The 11,690-nt window shown below is 37.2% G+C and overlaps 1 protein-coding gene across 5 annotated transcripts in view; it reads right to left on the bottom strand.

The window, feature by feature from the left end:
• rapgef2a (Rap guanine nucleotide exchange factor 2a) overlaps window positions 1-11,245 on the bottom strand; it is a 43,512-nt gene extending 32,267 nt beyond the window's left edge. For all 5 annotated transcript variants that reach the window (XM_065254648.2, XM_065254647.2, XM_065254644.2 and 2 more), the window contains exon 1: window positions 10,606-11,245. In XM_065254648.2, the coding sequence (XP_065110720.1) occupies window positions 10,606-10,689 (84 nt within the window). In that variant the 5' untranslated portion in view covers window positions 10,690-11,245. The remainder of the gene's footprint in view (window positions 1-10,605) is intronic.
• Window positions 11,246-11,690: the final 445 nt, after the last annotated feature.

Genomic DNA, 11,690 nt, shown 5'->3' on the forward strand with positions numbered 1-11,690 from the left:
GTAAGAGGGCTACTTAAATTCAGATTCTGAACTTTGACCCTAAATAACTCGCATTCCAGTTAGCTTATGAAAAGCACTCCATTCTTACACTCCTTGTGTGAATCTGTGTTACAGGGATCTAAATGCAACACAGAATAGACAACATTTATCCTTTTTTTCCCCAAATCAACCATCTTTAAGGGGGCATTTACACAACAATTACAACAACAAAATAAGTATGGGAAACTTTTGTAACATAAATCTAAAGTTTGTAAACATTTTGATGTTAAAATATTTTCTTCTATTCCAGCAAAAAAAAGGGCTTACATTGTTTCTTTATTAAAATGTGGTAACCTTAGAAATAAATAGCGTTTTTAATGGTAAAGATTCCAATCTTCTGTGAAAAAATAATATTATCTTTTTATCAGTAATATAATTCTGCATGAAGCTAAGCTGCCTATGGGGGCTGTCATGTTCTCATCAAATTAGCTAAAAACCTAATTTCAGTAAGTTTACAACTGTCAAGCCATTTTTTGCCAGTGGAATAAAAGAATCATGGTTGACAACAAAAGGAGAAATCGTGAAATGTTATCAGTAACCAATCGTTTTCTGACTTTTGGCATAAACGCATCTAGGTGCAACAAACCAAAAAATTACTGTGCACTTTTAAAATTTATAAACATCTATGATAGGGCTGGGACAACGCGTCGACGTAATATGCGCGTCGATTCGTCAGACCCAAAAAGACGGCGCCGTTGAGTAGGGGTGGGAATCGCTTGGACCCTCATGAATCGATTCAGAATCGATTCTTAGGGTCCCGATTCGATTCAGAATCGATTCTTGACGTACTAATTTGCATATCTGTGACGTCATTACGTCGCATTGCTTTCAAAGCCAGGTTAATGTTTGCGCTTTTGCTAGTCTCTGTACTGTCATATACTGTACTTTAATGCAACTAGGGATAAATAATGTCATTCTTATATACATACATGTCCTGTTTCTGTTGTAAGACATTAAAACCAGTAAAAATATTAATTTAACGTGACATATTAATTCTATATGTTAACCGGCATTAACTTCCACGAACGTTAAGCGTCTAATCATCATCATTATACACAGTGATTGGCAGTATTACTGTATTTGTATAATGCAGCGCACCCAGCGACTGAATAACAAACTATGTGCATATTTTTACAGAAGTATATTCATGTTATATCTAAACAGTCAGCGGATGGTTTACGGCAGGGGTGTCCAATACGTCGATCGCAAAGGCAATGCCGGTAGATCGCACAACTGCTGCTCCACGCGCAAAATTGTCATTATGGTCTTTTGGAGTAATTGTGAAACATGCAGGTCTTTTTGAGTTGCTGCGCCTTTCTTCTCAAATGTGTTTTGCCAGGCCACTGCAGCTCAGTCGTCTTTAACTTCCAAAATTCACATGGATGCGCATTCTTGTCTCACGCAGTTCCTGATTCACACGCACGGTGTGTGTGAGCGAGCAAACGAGAGGGAGAGAGAGGCAGCGTAGCGCTGATTTGTATTCTGATACTGTTTGTTTCACTAAACCGCATCTCCGCTATTTTAAGGAGTACTCGACATGTACTCAAGGATTTTTTTTAAAACTCCTCAAAAAGAATAGAGTAATGGTGACAGCCCTAAATTCAATGTAGAGATATATGCAGTATAGTCCTACAAGCATTTAAAGTGTTCTTTCTCTTCTGCTCTTGTAAGCTCGGCTATGCGCTCTTGCAGGGCGCGCTCTCTTAAGTTGTCCGTGTGCATCACCGCTCCCCCAGTTGAGTTCCGCCTTTTGGTTCTGATAACGTGACGTTATTTTGTAAACTAACATTTAAGAATCGATTCTTGACATTTGTGAATCGATTCAGAATCGGCCCACGTCCGAATTGCGATTCATCTAAGAATCGATTTTTTTGCCCACCCCTACCGTTGAGTAGTAGCAACGCGAGTAGCTCCAGTCCACGCCGGCTTCACAGCAAGTGCGTAAGTGGCGAATGTTTTTTCAGCGCCCATGTTAACAAGCATGAGGAGCGCGAGCTCGCGGCTCTGTAGCAACAGTGCTGCAATCGTTTCTGCGTGGGTTCTGCTGCGCTGCTCAAGCTCATTTAAAGTGAAAGTGCTTTGTTTATGGTTTAAATGCTCGTGGATTGACGCGAAAGAGTGTCATTTTACCATAAAATCATGAATGTGATGCCAAGTGTGTTTTAAACAGAGCAATTTAACAAAAAGCAATGAAATATGTAAAAACACACTGTTGCCAGAAGACTGCGTTTTCATTCACTCTCTGTACAGCAGTAAATGTATGAGTCCTCATCTATCTTAATAAACTTAAGAGAAAGAGATTTAATAATGTATGTGCTTCTTAAATTTAATTGTGTTTATATCTGTCATTACATGGACTAGAACAGCACGAAAACAATGTGGATTAAACAAATCAAGTTATAAAAATTACACTGTGTGACCATCAAAAGGCACATTGAAGAGGTTTTGCTCATAAATGCATGCAAAATAAAGTCATTTGAAATTTTTATACTGTTACTAAACAGCACAGAATGAGCTGCAAACGCTTTATGAAATGCTTCCTCTGACTAAGAATGCATTATTTTTGAAATTTTAAGAGCAATCAACATATATTGAAATGTTTACATTCAGATATGTAAATCAACATGTATAAATTGCTATTAGTTAATTAATGGGGAGATAATCGATAATCGAATCGAATCGAACTGATAAAATGAATCGTTAAATTAATCGATGCATCGAAAAAAGAATCGCTAGATTAATCGTTTAAAAAAATAATCGTTTATCCCAGCCCTAATCTATGAGCAGGCCAAGCACTGATTCAACCATTAGTGGAACTATCTGTTTGATCATCCAATGGCAGAAATAATAAATATATTGCAATGTGAGAAATACTGAATGACTTCACAAGATGACAAGATCATAAGATAAATAAGATAAGAGCGACATCTGTGATTTCCTTTTGGTGTCTGAAACAGTATACCACTGGCAAAAGGTGTTTTTTTTTTGGAAAGAATTATCTGTATATTCTATTGCAGGCATTGACAATGCAGGCATTGCGTTGTCTATGTCGAAAAGATATATTGTGCAGCTCTGTTTGAAATTATTTTGACAGATGTTATGCAACAAGCATTTAAAAACCCCGGAATGACTTTTGATTCCATATAAACAATCCATTAACAGGCAACTCCTTAGCCGCTACCAGAGAATAATTTTTCCAAAGTAAATGCTCACACCCACATAGCCACAAAAACAATTCCATCTCTATAAACATCACCATAAAGAAAAAGAAAGAATGCAAAAGCAATGCATAGTAATGGCAAAATGCTTACAAGTTTTCTTTAACTTTCCCACCAGAATGACATTTGTGAAGAAAGTCAAAAAAAAATCTTAAAAGTCTTAAAAAAAATAAAAAAAAAAAAAAAAAACTTCAAACAGAAATAATTAGTGCCTTACATAACACAATTGAAGAAACGAAAACAACCACCTTCACATTTCTGCTATTAACCACACCATTAACCTGAAATGCATGTAAAAATAGCGCTACGGTAGATTATGTGGGCGTGTTTCTGTGTAAAGTGATTCTGACAAATGCAGAATTCATTTATTAGTTGTGATTAATGCAAAGGCTTAGGAGAACATGCAGGGAGGAAAGAAAATGCTGATAAGACATTATTAATAATATAAGAGTGTGCGCTAATGCGCTTATTGAGCACTGAGACATCATTCCATTGGAAGTAAAAAGGAACTGAAAACACAAACGTCAAGATCAACTAAATGACCCGCACTCCCCCACACGTAATCAGTGGGCCTCAATAGGGTAAAAATGGAAACATTCTTTCCAAAAATACTCACTTTCACTTTCTGGGAAAAGGTTAAATGAATCACAGCTGGGGCCAAGTTTGGGCCCAGGAAAAAAAATAAACCTTCATTAACAGATTCAAAATGAGCTGAGCCAAAAACATTACAATATTTTGCACCGTGTACTGTAAAAATGCTGTACCAAAAATTAGACGCCTTTTAGACAGCACTAAACTGGTGTTACATGCAACATCAAGAACAAGCAGAGTATTCCTGTTTAAATATTTTAAAGTTGCAATCCTTAACTTTTGCCTTCCTAGTGCCATTTTTGTTTAAAACATAAAAATACAAGTTAACAATACGTAATAAGTTGTTAAGTGAGTCTAAGACAAATTAAGTCATTTTTAAGACATTTTTTGAGAAATTGTACTTGACAGCTCAAAAAAATAAATAAAAAAGAGCTACTGGTGTAAATTTAGGGTAAGGGAAATTGTTTTTATGCTTTTAGTTTATTTTTAAACAAACAAACAAAAAAAGTTATGGAGTGCAGCTGTAACCTTATTCAATATGTGTTAAGAGACAATGTTTTTATTTTGCTTTGTGGTATTCTGTAAAAGAAAATTTTTTGTGGTGTTTTAAGCTCAGTTTACAACTCCACATTATTCTAAAGAAGGAAGTGTAAGTTGTGAGATAAAAATCTCAAGGCATTCAGGGGGTCCCAGTCACTAATGACTTTCTATTTGGAAACAGCCGGAGGGAGGAAACAAAACCATTGTTATGAAACCACTGGGCTAAAGTGTTAAAAAAATTGACTCTTCCTTCCACAATGCCCAAGGAAATTCAACTTACACACTACACTATAAACAATGTTATATTTACTTTTGGATCAGGATAACAGAACATTACAGCTTCTTTAACTAAACTTTGTTTAGATTTTTGCATTACAAAGACCCTCTGACGTTGCAAAGTTTTTCAGATCTCTGTGTAGCTAAATGTGAAACTTGTTTTAGCAAAGGGAGACAAAAATATGAGGAACATCATTACAGGAATGCTTTTAACATTGACAACTCATCACTACTCAAGAAACTTTAAATTAATGATCAAAAATTCGCATTGCCTTATGCAGAGGTTAAACACCATGATGAACCAAAAATGGTCCAAGCAGATGGTTCTTTATGAGATTCGATGCATCTTTCCATACATCAGCTAGCTCAAAAGATTTAGCCAACTCTGACTGGACAGATGTCCCACATTAAGTCATCATTTAGATGAAACATGGCACGTTTATGGCTAACAGATGAACAAAATGATAAGACCTGTGTGGCCAGTATAAAGTCACATTTGTGTGCGTGGCACGATTTTTGGTAAATGAAAGAAAGATCACAATCAAGTACAACTGTCCTTTTTTTGCTGTTTTTATTTCATGTAAGAAAGGGGAATGTACTTTAAAGAATACATGGTTTTTCATTTCATACAATACCAGTTCTAGGGTTGGCGCAATACATGAAAAAACATCCGGAGCGTGTCTGTGTCGCACGGTTTGACGCATGTGCAATGTAGCCTTGTGCTCGTATGTTACCTGAAGCCTTGTGTACTTTAGTCTGGCTCCACAACGCGAGCGTCCACTGACTGCACGCTCACCTCGTCCGTTTGGGGAGGTTTTTACTCGACGCACAGACTAGCTGGGTATCAACGTGATAAGACATTACGTTCGGCCAGATTTGCCTGGAACTCGTGATTCTTGGGTTGCGGAGCCACGCGCAAAGTTAAAAAATTTTATGTGCACACCCCAAGCAAAATGGGTTCTTGCACACTTGATGCTCACTACCGTTGACATCATTTTTGCTTTTGTGGTGTAGAGCACAATGTTTTCACATTGGAAATGACTTCTAGCGCAAACACCCAGTGTAGCACTTTCTTTAGGCTTTCATTGACAAAACTGAAGCCTTTGCCCCTATTTTATTTTTTTCATTTTGCGAGATTCAGAAAGTTTTGCAAGCTTATTTCATCAATTGCTCTAACATATACATGTACAAAACTCTGTGCAGCACTACTTACAAACACATCAGCGGACTATGACCTAATATTAGTTTGCGTCAATATAAACCCCTCAATTCTCCCGCTCGAGTTTTAACGACTCGGCCACAGACCACCCCCTCAGTAATCAGGACAGAAGTGGTCGAAGAGAGACAAATTAAAATACAAGGTGTTAACCTTGTTGTGTTTTGATCCACTTGTGATACGATCGACCAAAACGCATCTTCATACCAGGTATAAACAGCCCCTGAGGTTTTTTCAGCATGAAGACTTTCAACCCCTGTTTATTTTCCTCTTTTCTGTTGGTCATTTCTATTTTGTTTTCCCTTTCGTTCTTTTCCTTCTCTCCTATCTAAGTACATCTCATTCCTCTCCCCCTTCCTGTTGCTCTCAGCCGCAACCACACCGAAGCAAGGGTCATTACGTGCGAATTATCACCACACACCTCTAAAGCCTGCACTGGACATACTCTTCCTTCAGTAAAGCCCTTTTAAAAATAAACGGGAAATGCATACAGGATTTGTCCGGGAATGTTTGATTTTTGGTTCATTCAAATTGCCAATGATTTGCCGGAATCTGCGTGTCTGTGTTCATACAGATACCATAAATATCCAGGAAAGACGTGATGTATTTAAAGTCCTGCACTTGGTAGTTTTTGTTTCAGCAGCGTCTGAAGTTTGCTTATTATCTATTATTTCTCTCTCCGGAAACCACTCGTGTGCATTTTTGTTTATGATAAGACTATAAAGAAGCATGTGACGTGCGTTCTAGTACGCTGGTGAAGAATTTTTTTACGCTTCAAACTGGATAATTGACGAGTCGAGCTCCTTTCAGTCCAGTTTGCAGAAATGTTTTGATCGTGATTGTTAATCTGCATGTAAACCCCTCATTTAAAAGAGCTGAACCATAACTTCATTTTGTGTTTTGTTCACACTGAGGGCTATCCAGGTATCTTACAGCAATGTTACTAGGTCCTCGTTCCGGGAGCAATCCCAGAACATTTACGGTACGTGTTTGCGTTCACACAGAAGCTTGTCTGGCAGTTTTACGAGTATTTTCTGGGACCAAATTGCTGTGTGAATGAGGTTTATGTAACACTAAAGTCTTATTAAAACTACTAGCCTGGCAACAAAGACAATTGGTTGCCAACAGGTAAAGCTTCTACTAATCGACACCAAAAACATTAGTCGACTACCCAAGCAAATACAAATATATATTGTTCAATTTACTGTCATTTTAATTATGATTAACAACATAACACATTAAAAATGTACAATTCATTATTGTTTACATAATTGATTGTATACGAACATATACAATCAATTATTTTAAAAAGTGTATCTGAGGCTGAGCTGAAACAAAATCAATTAGATCTCTAATTTTTTAAGAAAAGTATTATTAGGAAGAAAACGAAAACCTTTTATTTAAGCTATGTAGGCCCTTAAAATCCATTTTTTCTAAATTCCTTTTAATTTTTTCTCAAATTAAGGAAATAAAATAGCAGCCTGAAGCAAGCAACAGTCCATCATTTACTTGCTATTGAGAAGACATGGTGTTGCATTTATTATTATTTTATTTTTATCATCTTATTGGCATGTTCCTTGCAGTTGTCAGTTATGTGGAGAGAGAAGGCTTCATTGAGTCTGAAAAAGCTAATACCAGGAAGGAAAATTATCACATTAATGTTGGAGCTGGCGCACAGCATATTAATTATATCCTTTATTTAACTGCAATAATTATGGGATGGCCGTTTATTAATAAATGAATAGATCGTATTTATACACAACGCATGTTAAACACGCAAGTAGGGCTGTCTTCGGGGGCATTTTATCTAGTCGGTTAAATTTTTTTTCATATAAACGGCTGCTAAATTAGTCGCAGCGCGTATGCCGCAAAATAGTGCACCAACACTTCCTTATGCACGCAACAGTCATGAGATTGTTGTGCATAGACACAAACATACCGTTCAGTGTGGCTTTCCACTGCTATTGTGGTCAGCTGCCAGCTTTATGTGTGTGTGAATTTAAAAGCGAGTGTGAGACTGAAAGAGTGCAGGAAGACAGAAAAAACATGAGACCAAGTGTGAACGTATTTTTGCATAACTGAAACCATGCAAGACTGCAATACGTTAACCTGCACCATAGCTTCAGTAATAACCAAAGCCTCTGACGTTAAGGTTAGACCTGGAGAGCTGTTGTATCAGCACCTTTGCTTGTACAGATGATGTAAATCTGTGTTGAAGTATTCTGAGACTGTAAGCAAATATGACTTTCATATAAAGACTGATAATTGTAAAAGCAACCAAAAATTTAACACTAGATAAAAATTATCATTCAAAATATAAAAAATAATTTTTTTTGTATGGCTCATGTCCATTCCTACTTCAAGAACAAAACAAGAATATGCAAAACAAACATTACAAATTTAAGCCACTGGCTATTTGTACTTATTAAGACCAAAAACTTCAAATTAAATTCACCAGATTATCCAACAATGGCCTAATTTGCTAAATCTACCACTCACAAATGCTTATTAGCAGTCATACTAGCCTGAGGGTACAGACAAAAACACAATGCCAACTTACTGAACTGCATGCAGCGTATTACTGACTGATCAAATCTGCATTGTGTAGGCAATTTGTAATGTGCACTAAGAGAGCCTGCTCCTTGAAAAGTTTAATCTGTTAATCGCAAGGTCTCACATTTACAACCCTCTGGAAATTCACTGGCCAATAGACCCATTTTACAAATTTGTCATTGAGCGGACATGTTTATCTGAAATGATTTACAAAGCACTTATAACAAAGACAGACAGTCCCAACTGTTATAGAGTCTTAGCATTGAATTTGTTTCATTCCTTAAAAGAATTGTTTAACCCTCAAGCCATCCTAGATGTATGACTTTCATTCTTTAGCTGACCTCCCCATATTTAAAGCTTACGTCCCAAAATATTAAAGCTCTAGGAAGCAAAAACATCCACCATGAATGTAAGGCAAATAACACCAGTGGGTTAATAAATGCAAAACAATAGGTTTGTTGGAAGAATTGAGAAAAAAAGACTTTGAGCTTATTCAGCAAAGAGGAAATCAAAACATACAGGTAAGAGTGCTATATTCAAATATGGACAGACAACGACAGCTTAAAATCTCATTGGTTCTCATGTGTCTCTTCACAAAACTTTTGACAACTAGTCATGCAACCCATAAGATCATAAATTGGGATGACATGGAGATTTTCATTTTACGGTGAACTACTCCTTTAACCATAAACAATATTTCTTGTTGTGATGACGCGCATGCATTTTTGTTTATCTAGTCAACAACTTCAAGGCTGCAAAAATGTGCTCAAAAGGCATTAGTGCACATTTGTTCCAATGTGTGCCCATATTCACTGGCATACATTCAACCATTGTTCTGCAATCCATCTCAATTTTACATCGATACTAGATTGTTTTTGAGTTAGCTCATACCAACCTATTAAAAACCCTAAACTTGTGCATAATGTATGCGAGCTTTGTATCTGAACACATCACACAACAATACTCAAAATATAACCAAAATATGAATCCTAAGGCGGTGCTTTACAAACTTGTGGCAGCACACATGGGCCCAGAGTTGAATAACTTGTACTCCAAACTACATTCCTGACATTCTTCTGATTCATTAAATAACTCTTCTCGACATTCACAACCCCACAGTCCCACACAAATAACTCAGTTTTACTGTGGTTTACTGTGCGCAGACATAAAAAAGTCACTGCTGGTTTACTAGAAATTAAGTTGTAGTCTTGTGGCTAAATTGTTTAAGAAGAGTCTAGTCTGGACTGCAGGGTATAGTGAGGAAATACACCCTTCCGATACATGAGTAATACGTGCCTGAAATAACATGCTGTCCAACCAACTCCGATGAGTGTGCGTCTATATTAAGCAACAATATACAACTTACAACAGTGCTTAGGAAAATACTGAGAAGTTGTAGATGTAAAACAAAAGATTAACTTCTCCCTCAGAGTTTGGCTACACCGCAAACCCCCAAAAATGAGAATAAGTGGAGCCAGTGGCGCCTTTAAACGTCCAAGGGAAACAATGTCCCCAACCCCTGAACCCACAGTGGGACGGATGTAGTTTCATTCAGACGTTTTTAATTCAGCTTAAGCAATAACGGTTTTAAAAAAAAACAGAGTAAAGTATAAAATGGATATGGCAGGAATTGTATTGGATTTATAGGGAACTGTAACTGGTAATTCTTTTGGCAGGATGATATCTGGAGAAAGGGAACCAATAAAACACCATTAAATCATACTGGAATACAGCCCAAATTAAACAATACATAAAAGGGTTTTGTACAACTGATGGGTGAAACGCTGGGCTGGAAATGGGGGTGGCCGAGTCCATGGAGTGAATTTCATTGGGGGACAGAATTCCAGTTAAAGATGGAGAGAATTTCCATATTTTATCCATGTAACAGCATCCAAACGCTATGCAAATTTCCCTTATACGTGTTTTTTTGCATCTGTGGCTTAAAAACAAAAGACTTGCCCACATTTTATACAAATTCTAACGATGTGGCCATAACTGTATTTGTAATGGAAACCATTCGAATTTGTATCGTTTTAACTACAGGGATATTATAGACAGGCCACCGTTTGCTAAAACCATACATACTATGATTATTGTTTAACAGCACACACATTCATAAGCAGTCTTGTCTTACAATCTAGTATTATACACAAAAACCGCAGTGTATCTTACCTGTTGCGTCCTGTCGGCAGGATTTTTCATGATCGCGTGTCGAAAACTATTGTCCACATAAGACGCCATTCCGTCCGCGTGCATTCACGTGTAACACTAAATATCCTTTATTACAACCCGTACATTTCCTCTAACGCTCCCGAGTTTCTCTTTCAAGTCGAGCAGTCATGTTTAAACTCCGTAAGTTCCCCAAAAGACAAAAGTGCCTCGATGTGGCCCAGTTTCAGAGCCGCGGATTGGAGTTGTATACAAGCCTTGGGTAACAGAGAAGCGTCCCTTCGCCGACCAATACTTGGCTAGTTTAACACTTTCTAGAACAAATATGAAGCCAAAGTGGTAAGGGAATCGCGTAACATCACTGAAACAAGCACGAACCAATTAACTAAGTCCAGAAACGTCTATGCATTGTCCCATGTCCAGATAGAGGTTCACGGTTATGCAGGCGTGATCTCCGTTGTTCGGGATTGCCGTTTATTAGCCCGGCGCGTGTCCTTAACAGTCCAGATGATAATATGCGATACTACACGTACGACATCAGTAATCGCAGTAATTTAACAAAGTGACGTGCGTCCATAGCGACTGTGCGACGAACACTAAAAGGACGGGCGGGGTGAAACTGGACCGATGACAACACCGTGATTCAATAGTTTGTGAAGCAAGAGATTAAACAACTGTCCTCTAGCGCCCCGTGTGGATAATAAGTTCATCCAAACTTTGGAAGTGGATCAATTTACTGTTTACTGTAAAGTGCTTCCTGCGAGGGCATATAACATAAGATTTAGATAAAGCATAAGGTTTTGTTTGACATTGATGTGCTTAACATTTTCCTTAACATTACCTTACCTCTATGAATGTCAGTTTTGATGACTTGTAAAATGTATAATAATTAACATAACAATAATAAAGGGTTTAAACGAGTACCGAATTTATATTACAAATATGTAAAATAGTGTTTTTCTTTAATAGAAGTGAAAACAGTTAATTTTGTAGATTTTTTTGGCCATTATCCATAGATTGTAAGCAACATTGTTGTCAACAAACAGCCGCTATAATTGTGCAAACAACATTTGAAGTAAAACAATTAC

This window comes from Paramisgurnus dabryanus, chromosome 4 (genome assembly GCF_030506205.2).
Source record: "Paramisgurnus dabryanus chromosome 4, PD_genome_1.1, whole genome shotgun sequence".
Taxonomy (NCBI): Eukaryota; Metazoa; Chordata; class Actinopteri; order Cypriniformes; family Cobitidae; genus Paramisgurnus; species Paramisgurnus dabryanus.